The following is a 25,393-nucleotide window of genomic DNA, read 5'->3' as shown; positions in this document are numbered from 1 at the left end:
AATTTAACAAAGAACAAAGAGGTGGGCATCTGCTGACATGAGGGCCGAAGTCAGGCTCCAGGCGGCGGGCACTCTGCGTCTTATCTCCAGAACATAGATCCTCCTTATCAGCCTTGGGGTGTGAGGCTGGGTTTAGGCATAACTCATGTCCTTAGAAGTCATGAGAGTCAGGAAGAGATAGGGAAGAGGGGACTATAATTCAGCTATTACAGCCACAGGTGCCAGGAAGGGACCAGGGAGGAGGGAGTGACAATCAGCTCCTAGCACGAGGCCATTTGGCCTGTCAGGGTGGGAGATTATGAAGGACTCGCTTTCTCACGGTATGGTCTCTGACAGCAAATTTCATGACATTGCTTTTAGCAGCTGAGTAGTACTCCATTGTGTAAATGTACCACATTTTCTTTGTCCATTCTTCAGCTGAGCGGCATTTAGGTTGTTTCCAATTTTTTTGCTATCACAAATAAAGCTGCTATAGACATAGGTGAACAAGTATCCTTGTGGTATGGTGGAGCATGCTTTGGCTCTATGTGCAGGAATTGTATACTGGGTCTTGAGGTAGACCTATTACATTTCATTTTTCTTATATCTGTTAAGACGTGTTTTATGACGTCTCAGTTTTGGAGACGTTTCTATAGTGTCCTGAGAGACAGGTATATTCTTTGTGTTTGAGTAGAATGTTCCATAGATATGCCTGAGGTCCTTCTGAGTAATAACATCTGCTAGCTCCATTACTTCTCTGTTTAGTTTCTGTCTAGATGGCCTTTCCGTTGATGCGACTGGGGTGTTAAAGCATCTATCAATGTATGAAGGTGGATGTTGTGGTTTAAGCTTTAATAATGTTTCCTTTATGAATGTGGGTGTCCTTGCATTTAAAGCATAGATGTTCAGAATCTAAATGTCACCTTGGTAGAGTTTTCCTTTGATAAATAAGAATTGTAGATCCCTATCTCTTTTGATTAATTTTAGTTGAAAATCTTTCTTGTGCCACACCAATCTCAGTGGGCTCTGTGTGACAAGTTTCACAGACTGAGGCAGTAGACTTTAAAAGAAGGAGGCCTCCTGGAACCAGTTGTGGAACACTTGGCCGGAGAAAAATTATTGAACCATAATTCTCTTGGCAACTTATCTGTTTTATTTTTTTCTATTCCTTTTCCAATATACGAGATGACCTGATAGCCTAGGCTAAAATCCTAAGTGAGTATTATGGCTACAAAACCATCCCTTGAAATGGAGTCACTAACCATGGCCTCATCTCCAGGAAAACGATCACTTCACTTTATAAATCATCTATAAGATAGTATTGATAAATATAAACTTCCCCAACAGTAATATTTTATATGGCTGCATTTGATTCATCGGAAGTAGGTTTTGGTATATTGTTTGAGAAAGTCTTAAATAAAAAGAATTAAAACAGTTTAAATTTATGCTTTGAAGATATACAGATAAGCAGTAACTGATCATAAAACCTCATTAGCTTGTTCTTGGAAATGTGCCACGAGCCTTAGATGATTTTTGTATTTTGATGTAGCAAAAGATCATAATAATATTTGTTCTACCTGGCTGTTTCATTGAAAACACCTTATTTGAATTTGTAATAACTGGATGATTTTGTGTTTTAATATACCAAATGATTGTTGCTATGTCCATTCTATTTCACTGTTTCACTGAACAGCTTTTCAGAGATATAATACCTGTTTATCTATGTATAAAAACCCTTGCTTGATAGCTGCAAAATACACTCAGATTCAAACTGCCTCTGTGTTTGTTTCTGTTTGTCACAGCCGAATCCTTACCCACTTGTCTCAAGAACCTACATCCCAAGGACCCCATACCTGGGATGGTCCTGTAGAATCCAAAATAAATTCAAGACCACTCAGCCCCTTCCCCCTCTGAAGGGACTTTCTAAACTGTACTAGCAGGTCAAATGCAGATCCAGTTAAGGCTGACTAAACAATGCTGAAAGAAAAACCATAAGGGCAGGCAGAGTGAGAGACTAGGCCAAAGGTAGTCACACCATGCAAACTATCCAGTGCCTGAAAAGGTCACTTGCTACACCTATTAGAATAAGCCAGCTAGACCTGTTGCCTAGATCTGCCCCTTACAAGGTATAAAAAGTGTGTTCTTTGTTCAGGGTCTCCTCTTGCCTGCATGCTGGGGGGTGGAGGAGGGGGGTGGCAGAGGGGGCAACATGTTGGATCAATAAAAAATAAAACCTCTTGCAATTTGCAGCAATCTCAGTCTCTGAGGTCTTTGTGAGTGAAGGTCTTTCGGCAGACTCCAACTGTCTGTGACATTGTTAGATATTAGGAAAGCTACACCAGCTTGCTTCATGTGTCCATTTGCTTGGAAAATCTTTTTTCAGCCCTTTACTCTGAGGAAATATTCATCTTTGATGTTAAGGTGTGTTTCTTGTATGCAGGAGAATTATGGGTTCTGTTTTCACATCCATTCTGCTAGATTTGTGTCTTTATTTGAAAATTGAGTCCATTGATGTTGACAGATACTAATGAGCAATGACTATTAATCCTTGTTTTGATGTTGTTGGTGATGGTGTATGTGTGTGTACATGCATATTTGAATTTGTGTGTGCATTTGTGTTTATGTGTGCACACATGTGTGTTTCTCTTCTTTTTGCTTTGCTTGTATGGAATTATGTATTTCCTGTATATTCTTGCATTTACTTAATGTCCTGGAGTGGAGTTTTCCTTCTAGTACCTCCTGTAGGGACGGATTTGTATTTTCTAAATTTGGTTTTGTGATGGAATAGTGTTGTGTCTGGCCGGTAGATCACAACATGGGTTTTAGCCTGGAAAGGCATTTTGGAAACCTGGAAGAGAAGAGGGGCTGGGCTGCGCGAGATAAGGAAGGAACCAAGACAAAGCTCTCTGCTCAAGGTTCAATTTTTACTATTTCGGCACTCAATTATAAAGGAAGTGGGAGGGGCCCAATTCCCGCCAAATAATCTTGGAATCCAGTAGCAGGGTGATCACATGATGACTTCGGAACAGCAAAGTGGCAGGTTACAGCAGTAGGCGTGGCAGAAAGATTGAGCGGGAAGTTCCACCCCTGAGCAAGCAGGTTTTAGGCTGGGGGAGGGGAGACTACAGAATAGTTTGCTTTTTCTATCTATGGTGATTAAAAGTTTTTTCTGGGTGTATTGTCTGGGATGATATTTGTGGTTCCTTAGAGACATCTGTCCAGGTCATTCTGGCTTCCGAGTCTCTAGCTCTTAGAGTTGAGATATCAGGTATAATTATAACCTTTATATATTACTTGACCATTTTTCTTTGCAGCTTTTAATATTGTTTGTTTGTTTGTTTGTTTGTTCTGTATATTTGGTGTCTTAATTATTATGTGCCAAGGGGACATTTTTCTAGACCAATCTATGCAGTATTCTGTAAGGTTCTTCTACTTTTTAGACTTCTCTTTCTTCTTTTTCCCCTTTTTTTTTATTAGATATTTACTTTATTTATATTTCAAATCTTGTACTCTTTCCTGGTTTCCTCTCCAAAAACCTCCTATTCCCTTCCCCTCTCCCTATTCACCAATCCACCACACCTGCTTCCTGGCCCTAACATTCCCCTACACTCAGGCATAGAGCCTTCACAGGAACAAGGTAGGCATCTCTTTCTTTAGGTAAGGGAAATTTTCTTCCATGATTTTGTTGAAAATATTTTGTTGGACTTTGATCTGGGAATCACGTCTTCATTCTATTCCTATTATTCTTATATTTTTGTCTTTTTATAGCATCCCAGAATTCCTGCATGTTTTGTGTCAGGAACTTCATATATTTAGCATTTAATTTGATGTATTGATTTTGTCTATGGCATCTTCTATGCCTGAGATTCTCTCTTTCATCTCTTATATGTTCTGTTGGTTATGCTTGCATCTGTAGTTCCTGTTCACTTATTTATATTTTCATTTCCAGGGTTTTTCTCATTTGTATTTTCTTTAATGGTTTTATTTCCATTTTTAGCTCTTAGACAGCTTTATTAATTTCCTTCACCTATTTGTTCATATTTCCCTGGATGTTTTACAGGGATTTAATCATTTCCTCTTTAGGAGCAACAGGAAGGATCATGTGTAGGGAGAAAGAGAGTAATTCTGAGAGATAACTGCAATTAGCTGAAGGGGAGTGGATGGGGGAGGTGTGTCTCTAAGACAAGCCAGAAACCAAGGTCAGTGAAAACTCTCAGAAATCAAGGAGTATGACCCTAGTTAAAACTCCTAGCAATGAGAGATATGGGGCATGAAACATACCTCTCCTCCAAGGAAGCAAGATTACTAGCAGAGGGACTGGGACACCATCCAACTTCCAACAAGATGAGCTAGGGTAAAGGTGGCACAGAAATTGTTGAGAGGCCAAGCAATGATTGGTCCAGCTTGGGACCCATGCCATGAGATGGAGCCCATTTCTGACACGTCCTGGAGAGCCAAGAGCAAGAGATTGTATAGTCTAGAAGGCCATAATAGAATCGAACACAAATGGCAAAACAAACAAACAAAGGAACAAACCAAAAATCACCACCACAACAAAAAACAATAACAATAAAATGATTGCCAAGGATATTCTGTTATACTCATAGATAGGTTCCTATCCCAGTTGTCATGAAAGAGGCTTCACCTTGCAACTGATAGAAACAGATGCAGAGACCTGCAGCCAAACATTAGGGGCAGCTTGGTGAATCCTGCAGAAGAGGGGAAGGAAGGATTGTCAGAGTCAAAGGGGTAAAGGATGCCACAATAAAGATCACAGAATCAACTAACATGGGCCTCACAGAGACTGAACCACCAACCAGGGAGCCTATATGAAACTGACCTAGGACCTCTGAGCATATGTTATAGTTGTATAACTTGGTCTTCTTATAGGACCCCTAACAGTGGGAGCAGGAGCTGTGTCTGACACTGTTGCCTGCCTTTGTGACCCTTTACCTCTACTGAGTTGTCTTGTGTAGCCTTAATATAAGAGGAAGTGTCTAGTCCTACTGCAACTAAATATGCCATGGCTGGTTGATATCCATGGGAGACTGGCCCTTTTCTGAAGAGAAATAGAGGAGGAGTAAATAGAGGTGGGGAGATGAAATGGAATGGAGGAGGGGAGAAAAACTGTGATGGGGATGTAGAATAATTAATTAACTAATTAAACAAAAAACAAATTCACAACTATTTCTTACTACTTCTAGTGCCTTTATTACCAAAATTTTAGCACATTTAATTTGAAAGAAATGTGAGGTTTGTTTTACTTATTTCTCTCTCAAACATGCTTGTTATTGTCATCAAAATTCTGATGTGTATGTATCTGACTTAAGTCCTGATACCTTGGTTAATAATAAAGAAATACAAATGCTGAAGAAAAGCTAAGTTGAAATAAAGTTAGAAATGAAAAACTCTGTAAGCCTCGTGGAAAACTTCATTGATATAGTGGATGGTATTGAAGAGAGAATATCAGGACTACAAGACAAGGTAGAGAAAGTTTTCATTCAGTAATTGTCAACAACAAATTAAAATATGTATTAGTGTAGAATGTGGAAAAACTTTGTGACACCATAAATCATACAATCTTCACATTATAGACACAAAAGAATAGAATAGTACCATTGCAAAAGCACAGAGAATACTTGCATTAAAGTCATAGTAGAAAAGTTCCCAAAACCACAGAAAGAGATGTTCATCCAGGTACAAGAGGTCAACAGAAAACAAAATAGGCAGAACCAGAAAAGAAACTTCACATGACATACTATAGTTAAAATACTTGAAATACAAAATAAAGGGCATTAGGAGCTGTGACAGACACAGGCATAGTCACAAATACATGGACATCAGAAAGACAACTGATCTTATATTCATTAGAAATACTTAAAGCAGAAGAGCATGGAAGGATGTTTTCTAAATCCTGAAAGATCACAACTACCAACCCTGAGTTTTATGCATAGTAATACTATGCCCTGTGGGGCATTGCAGGCTGGTCTCCAGTCGAGCTGAGGTCTGAACCCCGATGGTCATAATTCACATACACGACACACGGTAGGTGTTCACTCATGCTCCTGGAACTCTGACCCCTGCCTAAGTTACCACACACCACAGTCCCCACAATAGAGGCATGGTCAATAGTCACTTAAGCAATGGCCCAAGCTTCTGACCTTCAGGCTAAACTCCTCCCCAGTTACCTAGCAACAGTGAAGACCATAAAGGGGCTATTAAGCCCCCACCTCGCTCTCTTACTCTTACTTCATTTTTCCTTTACCTCTTACTTCTTTCACTTCTTTTTTTTTCCATTTTTTATTAGGTATTTAGCTCATTTACATTTTCAATGCTATACCAAAAGTCCCCCATACCCACCCACCCCCACTCCCCTACCCACCCACTCCCCCTTTTTGGCCCTGGCGTTCCCCTGTACTGGGGCATATAAAGTTTTCGTGTCCAATGGGCCTCTCTTTCCAGTGATGGCCGACTAGGCCATCTTTTGATACATATGCAGCTAGAGTCAAGAGCTCCGGGGTACTGGTTAGTTCATAATGTTGTTCCACCTATAGGGTTGCAGATCCCTTTAGCTCCTTGCCTACTTTCTCTAGCTCCTCCATTGGGAGCCCTGTGATCCATCCATTAGCTGACTGTGAGCATCCACTTCTGTGTTTGCTAGGCCCCGGCATAGTCTCACAAGAGACAGCTACATCTGGGTCCTTTCAATAAAATCTTGCTAGTGTATGCAATGGCGTCAGCGTTTGGATGCTGATTATGGGGTGGATCCCTGGCTATGGCAGTCTCTACATGGTCCATCCTTTCATCTCAGCTCCAAACTTTGTCTCTGTAACTCCTTCCATGGGTGTTTTGTTCCCATTTCTAAGGAGGGGCATAGTGTCCACACTTCAGTCTTCATTCTTCTTGAGTTTCATGTGTTTAGCAAATTGTATCTTATATCTTGGGTATCCTAGGTTTGGGGATAATATCCACTTATCAGTGAGTACATATTGTGTGAGTTCCTTTGTGAATGTGTTACCTCACTCACGATGATGCCCTCCAGGTCCATCCATTTGGCTAGGAATTTCATAAATTCATTCTTTTTAATAGCTGAGTAGTACTCCATTGTGTAGATGTACCACATTTTCTGTATCCATTCCTCTTTTGAGGGGCATCTGGGTCCTTTCCAGCTTCTGGCTATTATAAATAAGGCTGCTATGAACATAGTGGAGCATGTGTCCTTCTTACCAGTTGGGGCATCTTCTGGATATATGCCCAGGAGAGGTATTGCTGGATCCTCCGGTAGTACTATGTCCAATTTTCTGAGGAACCGCCAGACGGATTTCCAGAGTGGTTGTACAAGCCTGCAATCCCACCAACAATGGAGGAGTGTTCCTCTTTCTCCACATCCACGCCAGCATCTGCTGTCACCTGAATTTTTGATCTTAGCCATTCTGACTGGTGTGAGGTGGAATCTCAGGGTTGTTTTGATTTGCATTTCCCTGATGATTAAGGATGTTGAACATTTTTTCAGGTGCTTCTCTGCCATTCGGTATTCCTCAGGTGAGAATTCTTTGTTCAGTTCTGAGCCCAATTTTTTTAATGGGGTTATTTGATTTTCTGAAGTCCACTGTAAGATCGAGAATTGACAAATGGGACCTAATGAAACTCCAAAGTTTCTGCAAGGCAAAAGACACCGTCAATAAGACAAAAAGACCACCAACAGATTGGGAAAGGATCTTTACCTATCCTAAATCAGATAGGGGACTAATATCCAACATATATAAAGAACTTCTTTCACTTCTTTCTCCTCTTCCCTTTCTCTTTTCTCTTTGTCTTCTCTCTTCTCTCCTCTCCCTCTCCCTCTCCCTCCCCCCCCCTCTCTCTCTCTCTCTCTCTCTCTCTCTCTCTCTCCTCTCTCTCTTTCCCCTGCATTTCTATAATAAAGCTCTTAAACCATAGAGTGTCTCTGCTCCATCAAGGTTCGCTGCGCACTCTGGTCAGTGTTGGGAACTTCTCCTATTCCCTCTCTCCTGCAACCCTGGGGCTTTAGCAAGGTAGCTCCTTGGGAGGGGGGTCCCCAGGCAGGACTGCCCCTTGGCCACCCCCTGAAGAGTGGGATATAGGAATGCCCAACCAAGGATGAGTGGATAGGGTAAATAGCAGCCCTCCCACACCTGACTGACCAGAGAATAGGGAAATTCTGGTGGGGCAGGGGCCTCTTTTCCCTTTCCCCCACTTCCCCAGGGCCCACCTCTTTTTTGTTCCCAACAATGCCCTATATTTGAAGGGGGAAATTAAAACCTTGTATGATAAAATAGGTAAGAATTTATGACCCATAAGGACTGTAGAAGTAATGTTTCAGTCTGGATCCTGGGGATAAATAAACACTATCAGGAAAGTTAATAAAAATAGCTCTAAGGAAACAATAGAAAATCAGAAAATGACAGAAACATATTCATATCCTCTACTAACATTAAGAGTCTTGATTGTCCAATAAAACAAAAAACACAGATTAGAAGATTGGCTGAGAAAACAGAATTTATCCCCTTCCTGACACCAAGAAAACCATGTCTTACTACCAAAGATAGATACCATAATAGAGTAAAAGGATGGAAAATGGAATTAAAAGTCAAGCAGGCATGGCTAATCTAATATCAGACAAGATATACTTCAAACCAAAACTACTCAGAAGAGATAAGGAAAGACTCTTTATACTCCTTAAAGGAAGAGTCCATGATGAGGCTATTAAAAGTTTAGAACATATCCACCAAGCACAAGTGCACACAATTTCATAAAATAAATATTTGTACAACCACAAATTGATCTGAACACAATGAGAGTAGATGACGTCAATGCCCTACTTTCAACAATAGATAAGTCATCTCGACAAAAACTAAACACAGAAACATAGATATTAAACTATATCAATAGAAAATGGACCTAGAAAATATCTAGAGAACATCTCATCAAATGCTAACATACATACCATCTTTTCAGCAGCTCAATGTATGTTCTCAAAAAAAAAAATCACATATTAGCAAATAAAGCAAGCCTCAATAAATACAGGAAAATTGAACTTGTATCCTGTCATTAATCTGACAAAAGTATGTAAGCATAATGTTATTGTGCCCTGTGTAAAGATTATCTTGCATTATTCAAATACTGATTTCTGTGTCCCCATATCTGCTTTCAATCTTTATTCTGAAAATCTCCTGTCTCAATGTTGTGTAAAAATTGCTTCTCAGTTATTCCTTTATTGGTCAATAAAGCTAGTTGCTCAGCCAATGACTAAACAGGAGAGAGAATAGGACTAGACTTTCTTCTGGCCAAAAAGGAGGAGGAAGATGAAGAAAAAGAAGAGGAGGAGGAAGAAAGGAAGAGGAGGAGGAGGAGGAGCAGAGGAGGAGGAGGGGCAGAGGAGGAGGAGGAAGAGGAGGAAGAGGAGGAGGAGGAGGAGGAAGAGATAGTGGGAATTAACCACAGAGACACCGTGGGAAAAACAACTGGAGCCCAGAAAGCCAGATCAATACTAAAATGCAAGTATCACAGGGATTTGAACTGGGAGGTAGCCAGAGTAGCTTAGATGATTAAAATAGAGTAATACTTGTCAGTTGTTGTGACATTAAAGATTTTTAAATAAATATAATAGTATATGCTCAACTTATTGGGAGCTAGAAGGATTAAGAAGAAAACTAATACATACTTACAAAAAGCCACTAACAGCAATGTAATAAAGCTAGATAACAAGAACAATAGAAACTACAGACAATACACAAACTCAAGGGTGATAAGTGGCAAAACTTTGAATAATGGATGGGCCACTGAATAAATTAGGAGGAAATTAAAGTGTTTCTGGAACTGAGGCTGGAAAGATGACTCAGCAGTTAAGAGTATCTGTTGCTCTTCTTGAGAACCTGGGTTTGGTTCCTGGCACCTACATGGTGGCTCACAGTCATCCAGTTCCAGGTGATCTGACAGCCCTTCTGACGTCTGTGAACAACAGGCACACAGGTGGTGAATGATATACACACATCAAAACACTCATGTACATAAAATAAAATGCATAAATGTTTAAATTTTCCAAAAAATGAATAAAAAAGAAAATGTGTCAAAACTCTTTGAGACACAATAAAGATAGTATTAAAGAAAGCTTATACCACTAAATGTCCAAATCAAAATATTTGAGAGAACACAATGACTAAATTAATCAAAATCATTCAGTCCTTAGAAAAGCAAGAATAAGAACATAAAACAATAGATTGAGAGAAAAATTAGTAAAAAAAAAAAAAAAAAAACCCCAGAGAATTGGTCAAAGAAAAAAAATGACTCATTGGAAAGAAAAGTAAGGTTGACAAATTTCTATCACAATTAAGCAAATAAAGGAAACAAAAAGGAACAAATTTAGCGATGGGAAGTTAGACATTGTGACAGACAACAATGAAATTCATAAAACTTTAAGGACCTATTTCCATATCTTTACACTACAAAATTGGATAACATAAAAGAAATGGATAAGTTTCTGCTGGGGACAGCAAACAATGACAGTGACTGCCTGCAGTAGTCTGGAATGAAAACATCTCAGTAGACCATGGCAGCTTTTTGTAACAGTTATTCCCATTTCTCCTAACCTTAGCCCTAGGCAACAGCTGTATAGGTTTCATTTGTGTGTGACTGCTTTTCAGTTGGCCTTGGTGTACATAATTATTCTATTATATCTGACTTTCTTACTTCTTTCTCCTTCTGCTCTGGTGAATTCTGTGAAACTAGAAGTTCCTTGATGTAATGGTTCTTAAACAATTAAAAAATTGAGGCATGGGACACAGCACCTAATGGTCCAGGTGCATGCTGTGTGTTCTCCTGGAAACAATGTAATAACTACACAATGGTAGTTCCAGATTAATGCTTGATTTGCAAAAAAAAAAAAAAAGTTTAAGAAATTATTAGAAAATTAAATAAAACCAACATTGGAACCCCAAGAAAGAAAAAAAAATCTATTGAAATTATGAAACAAGTTTTGCACAACATTTAAAAGTGGTTCCTAAATAAACAAGTATAGAATACATAAAATCTTAGTAAAACTAAGACAAAACACTGGGACTCTTAGTCATTGTGTGCACTGTGCAGAAGCAAAAAGCTAGTGGAACTATTGAGTTAAGGGTTAACTTGATTCTTTCTGGCCACTGCCTGGCAGCTTTGCCCATGCCCATGTCATTTATCATTAGAGATTCACAAGAAAATGCAAGTAGCTGGCTTCAGAGCTCTGAGCACTGAAGTTAAAGTTTAAATAATGATAAGTTTGCAATTATTATTATTTTGGCTATAGGCCTGGGAATAGGGAAGCTTGAAACTTTGGGGAACAATTGTAATTCTTGATTCTTTGTGGGACGTGGTTATTGTTTTGAATTTGATTTTGCAATGATTATACAATGTCTTTTTCTTACCTGCTTTTGGAGGTAAAAGACTAGGGCAAGAAAAAGGGGAGTGAGCATGAAAAGAGAATATGAAGAGTGAGTGAAGAGAAAATGTGAGGCATGTATGGAGAGTGTGTGTGTGAGTGAAAGGAGAGAGCATGTGGTGTGTGTGTGAGATGTGTGTGAAGAGTGTGTGAAAGTGAAAGAGGAATGCACAGAGGTGTGTATGAGTGTGAGAGTTCAAGAAAAGTGCACAGGAGAAAAGCAGGATGCATAGCAGAAGGCAGTATGTGCAGCCTCAAGCTGCAAGCAAATGAGCAAGAGAGAAAGAGAGCAGAGAATAAAAGAGGAGAGAAACTTTAAGCCTTAAAAAATTGCCCGTCAGCTTGTACTCAGAAAGTAGTCTGTGTATATTTATTATGTGCCTTCCAGATATCCCTGCTTCTAGTTGAGAACTCTGATCCTGCGTTGAGGCCGAACCCCAACAAATTTTTAGATGCATATGACATACTCAAATTAAACTAAGAAGTAAATAAACAAATTTATTTATTTTTTATGATTCTTTTTTTGTTAGATATTTTCTTTATATACATTTCAAATGCTATCCCGAAAGTTCCCTATATCCTCCCTTCACCCTGCTCCCCTACCCACCCCTCCCACTTCTTGGCCCTGGCATTCCCCTGTACTGGGGCATATAAAGTTTGCAATACCAAGGGGCCTCTCTTCCCAGTGATAGTCAACTAGGCCATCTTCTGCTACATATGCAGCTAGAGATATGAGCTCTGGGTGTACTGGTTAGTTCATATTATTGTTCCACCTAAATAAACAAATATATAATCAGCAGCAGAATTGAAGCAATACTAATAATAATAAACTTCTCAAGCAATAGAAAGCCTCAGACCACACAGATCATTGTAGAATTTTACCAGAACTTCAAGGAATAGCTGATGCAAAATATTATTCAAATTACTTCAATAAATTAGAAAGAATATTTTCTAAACCTTTTGTGAAGACGACATTACTCTGATAACAAGCCCAGATAAAGACACCCCAAAAGAGAACGTTAGGGTCTGATAGTCTTGGTGAATATAGATGCAAGAATTGCCGATTAAATACCTGCAAACAAAATTTAAGTTCATAGCAAAAAAGATCATCCATGGTAATCCAGATGGCCTTGATGTAGAGATGCAAGGATGAATCAACAGGCAAAAATCAAAAAATGAAATTAGTCAGCTAAATGGACTCAAAGACAGAATAACATGATCATTTCATTATATGCAGGAAAGGCTTCTGACAAAACCCAACACCTCTTCATTGTAAAGGCCAGAAGGAGACTAAGAATAGAAGGCCCATCAGCATGATAAAGTCTATGATGAGCCCATAGCCAACACCCTGGAGATGAATCATTGCTACTGAGATCAGAAGCAATGTAAGAAAGTTTACTCTCTCCACTCCTATTCAATATAGTACTTGAAGTCTTATCTAGAGTAATAATGAAATGTAGCCTCCCCTCCCCCAGCCTTAATGGTTCCACTGTTTACACCTGGATGGAGCTTGCTGCTCAATCGTTCTGCCACGCCCACTGCTGGAACCTGCCACTTTGCTGTTCGGAGCCATACACGTGGTCACCCTGCTACTGGACTCCAGGACTATTTGGCTGGAATCGGCCTCCCTTCCCCTCCTTCAAAACTGCGTGTTGGACAGTAAAATTGAGCTTTGATCAGAGTCCATTTTGACTTGGCTCCATTCTTTCTTCTTTCTGTTTAGTTCCTCTCTTTCAGCCCGAGCTGCCATCTCAGTTGTACCGTTCCTCGTGAGCTGCTGGTCGGCCCGCAACAATGAAAGAATGTGTGTGTGTGTGTGTGTGTGTGTGTGAAAGGAAATCAAAATATATTTAGCTGTATGTAATGTAACTTTACACATAAGCTCTAAAGCATCTACCAAAACACTAATAGGGATGATAAATCATCAAAGTGATAGGTACACAAGAATTCCTAATTGACAATGACAAATACTAAAAATTAAGTCATACACAAATTACTTAATAAAAGGAAATAATCACACATGGCAAGAGTGAAAGACAGAGGAGAGAAAAAAACAACCACAAAAAAAAAAAAAAACATAGAAATAGTGGGACAGGATCCTTCCAGTCACCATCTGCACCAGAGAGATAAGGCTGTTCCACAGGCTTCTGTAGACAGATCATGCCAAGAGAGAGCTGGTCTCCCAAGAGGGCTCTCACTCCTGGGCTAAGAGGTGAGATTGCCACTTTCTCTCCAATAACTGTCCAAAGCAGGACAAGCCAAGAGCACATAGGGCACAGGAACAGGGGTTCAGCTGGGACAAGATCCTCCCAGTTGCATCAGTACCCAGAGTTAAGGCTATTCCACAGCCCTCTGTACACAGGATCCACCAAAAGAGAACTAGTCTCCCAGGAGTGCTGACACAGGCTTATTGGCCCAGAGAATGGTCAAACTCCAGCCAGAGACAGCAAAACCAACTAATACTAAAGATAACCAGATGGTGAAAGACAAACTCAAGAACCTCACCAACAGAAACCAAGGCTACATGCCATCATCAGAACCCACTTCTTTCACCACCGCAAGTCCTGGTTATACAAACACACTGGAAAAGCAAGATTTAGATTTAAAATAACATCTCATGATGCTGATAGAGGATTTTAGGATGGACATAAATAACTCCATTAAAGAAATACAAGAGAACACAGGTAAACAGGTAGAACATCTTTAAGAGGAAAGACAAAAATCCCTTTAAGAATTACAGAAAAACACAACCAAGCAGGTGAAGGAATTGAACAAAACCATCCATGATCTAAAAATGGAAGTAAAAACAATAAAGAAATCACAAAGGAAGACAACTCTGGAAATAAAAAATAAAAATAAAAATAAAAAACTAGGAAAGAGATCAGGAGTAATAGATGCAAGAATCACCAACAGAATACAAGAAATAGAAGAGAGAATCTTAGGTGCAGAAGATACCATAGAAAGCATAGACACAACAGTCAAAGAAAATGCAAAATACTAAAAGGCCTTAACCAAAAACATCCAGAAAACCCAGGACACAATGATAAGACCAAACATAGGGATAATAGGTATAGAAGAAAGCAAAGATTCCCAACTTAAAGGCCTAGTAAATACCTTCAACTAAATTATAGAAGAAAACTTCCCTAACCTAAAGAAAAAGATGCCCATGAACATACAAGAAACCTAGAGAGCACCAAATAGACTAGAGCAGAAAAGAAATTCCTCCTGTCACTTAATAATCAAAACACCAAATGTTAAAAGCAAAGAAAGAATATTAAAAGCAGTAAGGGAATCATGTCAAGTAACATATAAATGTAGATCTATCAGAATTATACCAGATTTCTCACCAGGGACTATAAAAGCAAGAAGATCCTGGGTAGATCTCATACAGACACTAAGAGAACACAAATGCCAGCCCAGGTTAAGATACCCAGCAAAATTCTCAATTACCCTAGATGGAGAAACTAAGATATTCCATGACATAACCAAATTTACACAATATATTTCCACAAATCCAGCCCTTCAAAGCATAATAAATGGAAAACTCCAAAACAAGGATGGAAACTACACCCTATAAAATCACTGTCCAATGCAGGAAAATAATCTTCTTTTTTTATTTTTTATTTAATTTTTTATTAGAAATGACCTAAGGAGCTGAAGAGGTTTGCAGCCCCATAGGAGAAACAACAATATGAACCAACCAGTATCCCCAGAGCTCCCAGGGACTAAACCACCAACCAAAGATTACACATGGAGGGACCCATGGCTCCTGCCACATATGTAGCAGAGGATGGCCTTGTTGTTCATCAATGGGAGGAGAGTCCCTTGGTCCTAAAAAGGCTTAATGCCCCAGTGTAGGGGAATTCCTGGACCAGAAAGCAGGGGTGGGTAGGTTAGTGAGCAGGGGGAGTAGTGAGGGAATGGAGTTTTCAGAGGGAAAACCAGGAAAGGGGACAACATTTAGATGGTAAATAAAGAAAATATATAATTTTAAAAACAGAAATAAACCCAACCAAGGAAACAAACATAAAACTCTACAGTGAAAACTTTTAGACTTTGAAGGAAAAAACTTAGGAAAAAGACCTAGAGGATAGCAAAACCTACATTGCTTATGGGTTTCAAAAGTTAGTCTAGCCTACAAAAAGAATCTTGAGACACAAAAGACCAATGATACAGAAATAAAGTTTTCTTTTGGCATGTTTGTCTGGAGTATCAGGTCAAGGATTTGGTAACCCCATGGTTTGGATCTTGGAAATGATGGCACACCATGATAGAAGTCAAGAAACCATTGAAGACTGAAATAGTTCAGACTCTTTCAAAGCCACTGAAGCTATGGCCATTTCACAAGAGCTCATCTCTATACATCCACAAAGCCTCTTCTCTGGGGAGCAAAGCCTTACATATGAAATTTCAGTGACAACTCAACCAAGCCATATCAATTTTAAAATATGCTTCAAGATACTTGAAAAAAATCCACGTGTCTGTAAAATAAAAAGTTCTGAGGGAAATTTCCAATCTGTGGAAATAATAGAAAGTTTCCTTGAGGCAAAAAAAATATTGTGTAGCACATAGGAAATCTGGCTCATCAAACACGGGGATTACCAAGTCATATGTGTAGCACTTCTATCTCCTGACACTCATAACCTCAAGACAGCTGATACTAGTGTGACTTTTACAGACATTAAAGAGTCTTTAGAAAACTTGTAGGAAGTTAAGGAAAGACATCCTATATCAAGCTCACATTCCAGACAAACACTGAGTTCTGTCTAACTGAAATTGCTTCTGCTGACACTCAAATCTGTTCCTCCTCTAAAATTTCCAAATAAATAAAAAATAGAATTAAAGTACCTAATGAGTCCTTAGACATTGTGTGTCAGTTTAAGAAACTGAACTGACTCACAAAGGCATGTGTGGCTGATCTATAAAACAGTCCAGTGGATAGCATCTTGGTAAAGGGGTCAGATTCCACACAGTGAGCACCTAAGAGCTGGTAAAGGAAGAGGAACAGAAAGGACCTAAAGAAAACTTTCATTGCCAACTTGTAAATATGCACATTATGTTCCCAGCTGTGTGGTGTGGGCAGAGATAATTTAGAGGCTCTCAGCCTCCTGTCTGTGAACAAATGTATACTTGATAGAAACAACAAACAAACAAAAAACAACAAGAATTCAGAATGTGGTACTGAGGCACATAGTGCCAAAGGAAAATCGGGACCAAGTTAGACTTTGAGAAAAGTAAGGCATTTACCAACTAAAATAACACAGATATATTTTTCAGGCCTCTCTGCCATTTCTCTTGATGCTTAGCATATACTTCATCATTTCCTCTTTTGTGGTCTGGAGTGAGAATTGGCGTGGTGTCCACTAAACTCCTTGTCCTTGTGCAAGAGAGGAAATTCTGACTTAATTGCACATCTATAAAGCACGTTGACATACTGTGCTATCCGGTCTGTTAGTCTTGAACTTTTAAAAAGAGGGCCAAGGATTCACCATTCAAGACTCACTTTCCAGGGGCTCTTTCTAAACTGAGAAGAGAAGGAAAAGGAAGAAAGGCAGGAAAAAGGAAGAATGAATTCAACCAAATCGCCTGCATCCCACCACACAGGTACAATCTAGGCATCCTCCTTGACTCTCTTAGAAGTTTGCCAAGGGCTAGGGTGATAGAAAAGCACTTACTGAGGTGGAAACAAAACAAAAGAGAGGAAAGGTCAGAGCTCTTGCTGAGGAGTCTGGGAGAAGGGGCCAAGGGAGGTGGGAGGAGCTTGCCTGCTGACTGTTTCTACCTTCTGTGATACTCTGAATGTCTTTGAGCAAGTCCTTCACTTCTGTGGAATTTACTCGAATTGTCTGTAAAATGTATATCTGGCATAAGAAAGTACTTACTGCATGGCTGCCAACTGTTTGGTCTAATTTACAAAAAGCTTAAAAATGAAATGCTGAGAAGAGCCCAGCAGGAGAAAGACTAGAAAGGCAAAGGGAGAAAGTGAGGTAAGATGAGAAGAGAAGAAAGGGAGGAAGCACGGAGGGCAGTCCTTAAAGTGCAGAAGCATTTTAAATGGGGAGAGTAGAAATGAAAAGCTCAGACTTCTTAAGGTGTGGTTTCCAGGCTAACATCGGCCGGAAGCAGAGGCTTCCACACGGCTCGCCTGGATTGTTAGCTTTCTGGGTGAGGACCAACAGTCTCCAGAGGGCACGGATGCATGGGCAAGCCTGGGGACTGGTAGATATGAAATGAAAACAGGAAGGAGTAAAGATAAAGTCAACTCAAATCTCGTTCGTATATTGCTTTGGGAAGATCCACTGTGTATTTTATCCTTCTTCCTACAGAGAGAGGATGCTTCAAAAACTCCCAAGTGCTCTCCTGGACGATAGCCGGGGCCTCCATCCTGTTTCTCAGTGGCTGTTTCATCACCAGATGTGTCGGTGGGTTCTGATGATCAGATTCACTCTGTCTCTCCATGGCAAACACTAGCAGTAGATTCTTGCTTGGTGCATCACTTTTCCTATAAAGAGGCTTTTTGGTTTTGTTTTAATAAAGTTTTGTGCATGCTATATTTAATTATTCTTGACCGACTTTGTTGTTTAACAGTTTCATATGTGTATATAATGTTTTCCATTACTCTTTCTCTCACACCCTCTCTTATGTACCTCCCTTCACTACTAACCCCACCTGCTTCCTTTCTCAGTTTCATGAGTTTTAGTTAGTTTAGTTTAGTTTAGTTTAGTTTAGTTTAGTTGGGTTTAACATGGGCCATCTGTATGATCACAGAGGGAGGGCATCCATTGGAGGAGGGCATCCATTGGGGGAGAACATCCATTGGAGGAGGGTATCCATTGGAGGAGGGCATCCATTGGGGGAGAACATCCATTGGAGGAGGGTATCCATTGGAGAATGATAGGGTCATTCAGAGTACACAATTGAAAGGAGCAATTTCCCCACTCCCTGAATCTATCAATAGGAAGCACTCCAACAGAAGACGTACCCTTCTCCAACCATTCTTTGGCAAACCCAGCACAGGCCTGTTGGTTTGTGATTGTAATAGCTGTGTCCTCTCCAGAAGATGCCGTTTTCCCAACTATTCGCCTTTTATTCAGGCTATTACATTCTTTCCCTTTTCTGCAGTGTACCCAACACCATAAAATGGGTGATTAATATCTGGTTTAGAGATGAACACTATCCATTATTTATTCTCAGCACCTTGTGTAGTCCTGTACTTCTTCATCCTCTGCCAGTCACCACCATGACAGGCTCTGCGATGGAGGCTGCGCTGTGTTTATTCATCTATGGACATAAACACAAATATATAAATGGCAACTTGACACTATATTAATTTGCGCTTCCTGGTTCCACCTTTCCCCTCAAGGTGTCCCGATGCTGCTGGTACACTGGCTTGGAGAGGGCTGGGCAAAGTCCTGAAAGCGTGGGGTCCACAGTCTGCCTCTTCCCTTGGCCCTATCAGTCGCTGCTGCAGACTGGGCTGAAAGATTGAAGCAGAGTCTGGAACAGGCAGGATCCCCATCTGGTTGGGATCAAGTCGGCTATGTGTGCGTGGAGAAGGCTTTTGCTAAGAATCTTAGTGTTACGGGTCTGACATCTTTAATGAAGCAGCTCTCTGAGACAATCTTAGCTTGTCAGTATTTTGTGGGAGGTGGATTTGAATGCATAGACTTTATTCAGGATGAGCCAAGGGTTATATAGTTTTGGAGAAGAGCATGAGAATATCCAGAGAAGGTAAAGGTCATTGGCTGAAAGCTACGGCTACTGAAATGCCTCATTTTTATGGAGAGGTGTTCTAGGTGCTGAGTCCATGACTGACCACGTGGTTAAGGGTCACCTGGTTATAGGCTCTGAAGCAGGCATGGAAACAGGGAAGGAGCTAGTTCTACTCCTGCCACTCTCAAGTTCTGAGATTTCCAGGGTTTAAATATGCTCTACCTCACCAATTCCATACCATTCCTCTTATGGCATGGTCCCACACTCCACATTAATTCAGCTAAGTGGTTCTCAACCTTCCTAATGCCTCAACTCTTTAAAATAGTTTTTCATATTGTGGTGACCCCTGAGTGTAAAATTACTTAGTTGCTACTTTGTAACAGTAATTTGGATACTGTGATGAATAGTACTGTAAATAAATATCTGCTCTTCAAGATATCTGATAAGCCACCACCAAAGTGGTTGAGACCCACAGGTTGAGAACCAGTGACTTAGTTTAGACGTGATATTCATAGGCTCAGTTATGGACTATGATGTTCCCTGCTGTGGGTTTTTTTTTTTTGACCAGATGTATAGCATCATTTTATTTCAATTTTCTCTCTATCCATCCTCAAGCCCTAGGCTGTTTCCTAAGCCAGAAACTCAACTATAACTGAATTTCAGTCATCTCTGCATATTTTTGCAGTGTATATTTTCCATTCCCTTGGTGCTCTTGAATTCTTCCTCTCAGACCACTATCATTAGGTCAGCCTTCTCTATGAAATGTTAACCTGCAGCTGAGATACCTGGTCAGGATGAGGACACAACAATTTTCTTTATGGATGGAAGGTTTAGATGATTAGACATGACTCAGAAGGTACTGCAAACATGTATCAAAAATAAAACTTATTCTTCTTAAGTTAGGAAAGCCATCAAATATGAATTACTCTTTCTTTGAGGAAGGGCATCCCAGTATGGAGGGGGGAATAGTGGGAAAACATTGTGACCACTGTTGGCTGTTTTGTTATGAGCACAAAACAGGAGGGCAAGGGTTTCAGCACTGAAAAGGACACAAAGCATTAACCACTTCCCTTTCCTCTTACAGTAACATATCGCAGCTCTCAAATTTCCGGGCAGAACTTACAGCCACATAGAAATATTAAGGAGCTTTCCTGCTACAGTGAGGCATCAGGTATAACCATCTGCAGCACACAGAATCATTAGCAAAGTTTCTGGGCAATGTCTGAAGCCTTTCTCCTCTTAGGTTCAGTCAAGAATTGCTGTCCTTTGAACTGGAAACATTATCAATCTAGTTGTTATTTTTTCTCTACGACAACCTTGACCTGGTCATCAAGTTTAAAGAATTGCTCAGACATGGGGGCTCACCTGGTGGTTATCGACACACAGGAAGAGCAGGTAATTGGCCAACAAACTCTTCAGTGCTGATGCCATGATCTTTTCAGATATGTTCACCTGAACCTGTGATGTGTGAGCTGCAATTGTTGCCAATGGTGTGGGCTGAAATGTGCCCCTGTCACTGTTTCTCTGCATGACTTACATTCTCTCTCACCATTGCTACAGTCTTTAAAATGATAATTTAAATGAGGAGTTCCCATATTAACTAGAATGGAGGGGAGAGTACGAATCTAATTCTAGAATAATATTTTGTTGATGGATACTTGTAGAAGTGAGGGCAAACATCTAATACAGGTTGTCTTCAGGCTGATTAATTTCTCATGATAAATAGATACATCATATGTGGTTGTCATTAACATCAGAGAAACTTTGAATGAATTACCAAGAATCTCGTAGAACTTAGAAGGTCTTCATCTGTTGAATTTTGTTACTTGTAGCTTCTCACAATGAAAAAAATTAATAGATAGCCTTCAGTAATCTTAAAGTTTTAAGCATGCTTCTCAGGTCTAGTCTCATTCTGTTTCACCTCTTCTGAAAACTAATGACTTTAACATTTCCTCAGAATGAAAAGACTTGATTTCATCTATTAATAATAATAGTTATTATTATTATGTCTTCCTTAGGAATTCCTTTTTCGCACAAAACCTAAAAGGAAAGAGTTTTATATTGGACTGACAGACCAGGTGGTGGAGGGTCAGTGGCAATGGGTGGATGATACACCTTTCACAGAGTCCCTGAGGTAAGTACTGTTCTGCAAGAAAATTGTCTCATTAGATAACCTTAAAGTGAGAACATACTGGGGGAAATGCTCAGGTTGGCTTTTGTTACAATGATGCAAGTTCAGATCCATCACTGGTGACAATGGATGCAGGAAGAAGGAACTGGGAGGTATAGGCTTCTAGCTTTCCCATTCCCTAGGATTGCCAAAAGAATGAAAGAGAAATATTAGCTGAAAATGAAAAGGAACTGAAGAATCATTGACTTACAATGCAGATTTTTAAAAGGGTAAAATGGAATATTTTGCCCTAAAATAGAAATAATGGAAAAATAGTAACTTGAAAAAGACAGAATATCCTTATTTTTTTTTACTTTTTTTTGTTATTTTTTAAATTTTTTTATTTAATTTTTTTTTTACAGTCCGGGTTTTATTCCCCTCCTGGTCCACCCTCTGACTGTTCCACATCCCATACCTCCTCCCCCAACCCCATCTCCATGAGGGTGTCCCCACCTACCCCACCCCTCACCCCATGCGACCTTCCTACTCCATGGGACCTCCAGTCTCTCAAAAAATAGGTGCATCTTCTCTGACTGAACCCAAACCCAATATATGTGTTAGGGACCTCATATCAGATGGTATATGCTGCCTGGTTAGTGGCCCAGTATCTGAGAGATCTCGGAGGTCCAGGTTAGTTGAGACTGCTGGTCTGCTTACAGGGTCACCCTCCTCCTCAGCTTCTGCCAGCTTTTCCCTAATTCAACCACTGGGGTCAGCAGCTTCTGTCCATTGGTTGGGTGAAAATATCTGACTCTTTCAGCTGCTTGTTGGGTCATTCAGAAGGCAGTCATGATAAGTCCCTTTTTTGTGAGCATACCATAGCCTCAATAATAATGTCAGGCCTTGGGGCCTCCCAATGAGCTGGATCCCAATTTGGACCTGATACTGGAACTCCTTTTCCTCAGCCTGTTTTCCATTTTTGTCCCTGCAGTTCATTGAGACAGGAACAATTCTGGGTCAGAGCTTTTGACTATGAGATGGCAACCCCATCCCTGATTTAATGTTCTGTCTTTCTGCTGGAGGTGGACTCTACAAGTTCCTTCTCCCCATTGTAGGGCATTTCTTCTGAGGTCCTTCCCTTTGAATCCTGAGAGATTTCCATCTCTCTGGTATATTCTGGAGGGCCTCCCCCCTCCCCCCATCCTCCTACCTCCAAGGTTGTTTATTTCCATTCTTTCTGCTTGCCCTCAAGGCTTCAGTTCTGTTTTCCCCACCCAATATTTGATCATGTTCCCCTCTTCTCCTCCCTGACCCTTTTCCCACCGAGATCCCTCCCTCTCCCCCCCTTACACCTACTTTTAGAGTTTGCAGTTGGTTTTCACTATTTGTCTTCATTGAAATCAAGCAGCAGCTATGAATTTAGGGGCTTGACTGCCCTAAAACCTAAGATGTGGCTTACTGTACATGAAGGATGCCTCAGGAAAACAAACTCTGGCAGAGCAGTAAAAGTAATATTGGTGTAAGGTAGAAGAACAGAGGCAGCACATATGCCAGGCCAGCAGTACTCACCATGATGCCCCTTTATGAGTTTAAATCTATAGATCTGCATAACAGCATAAAAATCCAGTAATGTCCCACCATCTGATGATGTAGGCAAATGGGTTTTCTCATTGATAAAATGGAGATTATAATTTCCATCTCCCAAAATGATAGTTAAATAACAAATATGTAAGTTGTTTGCTATGTTAAGGCTGCTATTTCTGATATTTAAGATCTCCTGTGTTTTTCCTTCACAGCTTCTGGGATGCTGGGGAGCCCAACAATATAGTTTTGGTGGAGGACTGTGCCACCATAAGGGACTCTTCAAACTCCAGGAAGAACTGGAATGATATACCCTGTTTCTACAGTATGCCTTGGATTTGTGAGATGCCAGAAATAAGTCCTCTGGACTAAGTGCAAGGAAATACAAGGGACATGGCTTACATGCATGAAGAAGAACAAGAGTGAATGTAATAACAACCAAAATCCAACATAAGAAAATATCTATCAGGCATCAGAAGGACTGCACATGTATGTATTACTGGGACATAAGTAAAATGACTTGTTCCCATTGCTAAAAGTCCACAGCATTGTCTGATGGTCTTGCCATAACCTGAAAGACCTCTTTTTAGACTGTACAGATCAATTCTCTAACAAATGCAACAAGAAGAAAGGGATTCTCCTTTTCACATCTGTCTTGCACATCTGTCTTGCTCATGAGAATTGATATGAAGGAACAGGTAGAAAGCAGATGTCTGTATAAAGAGACTTTAATGGTCACTATGTCATCCTGTTCTTTCTACATCCTTGGGTCTAGCTTATCTATCTATCAGTACATAGATCACTTCTGTGTTCTCCAACAGTGAGGAAGATGCATCTTTGAGTCTTTAAACTTACCTGCCGCTTGGGAGAATGGCATGGCCTTCAGCAAGGACATCTCCATATGGAAAGGCCGGTCAAACTTCAGTTCCTAACAGATTGTGATCTAGTCCACTCTTCCTGGAGCCCCATTTTCTCTGTGTTCTCTTCTATAAACTGGATTTCACCTGTACTTGTATCTACTGCGCAAGTAGAACCTGCTCAGTAGGTTCAAAGTGAAATTATTTAAAAATTCATGTTCACATTTTTCTGTCTCAGGACTGCATTTATTGCATGATATTCTGTCAATATAGACCATGTTTCTTCCAGACAAAGCCCTAAAGGAACCTTCAGCAGCAGTCACACATTGTAATAAACATGTATCCTTGAGTAGGAAAATTAAACTAAATAAATTAATTTGACATATTAGCACTCATTACGAGCACTTCTATTAGACTTTCTCACAATCTGATTTTGAAATTGATAACCTTATTTTAAATACAAATATATCTTACAACCACACATTTGACTTCTCTTTTTAAAATTATTTTTGTTTGAAAATTTTGTGCATTTATATAATTCACTTTTAATGAACCCATCCTTACTCTCCTCACTACAACCTGCTCCTATCCACCTCACTGATTTTCCCTCCCAATTTCATGTGCTCCTCTTTGTTTTAAACCCACTCTATCTGCTCAGTGCTTCCTGAATGCACTTGAGTATAAGGCTTTCTACTGGACCATAGCCTCTCGGCAACCACATCCCACACTCCACCTGCTCCAGCAGGCAACAATAGCCAATTGACCATCCTCAGCTGAGGATGGAATTTCATGAGCTCCATGCCATTCATGCTGGAATTTGGGTTGTTTTATGTTACCTTTATTATATTGTGCTATCTCTTCTGTATCCCTAGAATCTCTAGGAGCTTCATATTAAAAGATTCTGAATTCCATCAAAGGGCACACAAAGAAATCACAAAGACCATGTGGTTTCTGTCCTTGGGTTTATTTGCATGGTTCATTACACTCCTTGACTTGTATATATTGTGACATCCCTCCATCTCTAGGATGAAACTGAAGTGATCATGATAGATAACTTTTGGATCTTTTCACTTTTCTATTGCTGTGATGAAACATGAGCCAAAACTATCTTGGGCCGGGAAAATTTTAATTTATCTTAACATAAATTTCCTATTTAGAAATTGGACAGGTGGGGAATCATCCAATTGAAACTCGAAAAATGTAGTGTTTTGTACATTAGGTTACAGAAAAACAACTTTAGCCACAAAAATAAAGTAATAAACTATTCATATTCTCAATGACATATTCCTCAAAAAAGACACCATTAGAATTTGCATACAGCCGGGCAGTGATGGCACATGCCTTTAATCCCAGCACTTGGGAGGCAGAGGCAGGCAGATTTCTGAGTTCGAGGCCAGCCTGGTCTACAGAATGAGTTCCAGGACAGCCAGGGCTGCACAGAGAAACCCTGTCTCAAAAAAAAAAAAAAAAAAAGATTTTTTTTGAATACAGCATTCATATGGCCCAAACATTTTGAAGACTAGTCACTTTACTACTTTTTTGTTAATTGGAGATTTTCTTTATTTACATTTCAAATGTTATCCCCTTTCCAGCTTTCCCTCCCTCCCAGAAAAACCCTATCACATCCCTGTTCCCCCTGCTTCTATGAGGGTGTTCCTTCACCCACCTACCCACTCCCACCTCCTGGCCCTCAATTCCCCTACACTGGGGCATCTA

The 25,393-nt window shown here is 40.0% G+C and overlaps 1 protein-coding gene across 2 annotated transcripts; it reads left to right on the top strand.

Annotated features, from left to right (window-relative positions):
• The first annotated feature begins 16,860 nt into the window (after positions 1–16,860).
• Positions 16,861–24,943, top strand: Clec4e (C-type lectin domain family 4, member e). 2 transcript variants are annotated; one of them, NM_019948.2, is made up of 6 exons: positions 16,861–17,020; positions 17,743–17,838; positions 20,214–20,300; positions 20,373–20,524; positions 21,148–21,263; positions 23,036–24,943. In NM_019948.2, the coding sequence occupies exons 1-6, from the start codon at positions 16,984–16,986 to the stop codon at positions 23,190–23,192; spliced, it is 645 nt and encodes a 214-aa protein (NP_064332.1). In that variant the 5' UTR covers positions 16,861–16,983; the 3' UTR covers positions 23,193–24,943. The 2 variants fall into 2 exon arrangements, with proteins under 2 accessions (NP_064332.1, XP_017177177.1); XM_017321688.1 differs by lacking the exons at positions 16,861–17,020; positions 17,743–17,838 and adding an exon at positions 17,852–18,960 and having other exon boundaries at positions 23,036–24,065.
• The last annotated feature ends 450 nt before the right edge of the window (positions 24,944–25,393 follow it).

The sequence above is a fragment of the Mus musculus genome, chromosome 6 (genome assembly GCF_000001635.26).
Source record: "Mus musculus strain C57BL/6J chromosome 6, GRCm38.p6 C57BL/6J".
NCBI lineage: Eukaryota > Metazoa > Chordata > Mammalia > Rodentia > Muridae > Mus > Mus musculus.
This window is presented reverse-complemented; position numbering and strand designations above follow the sequence as displayed.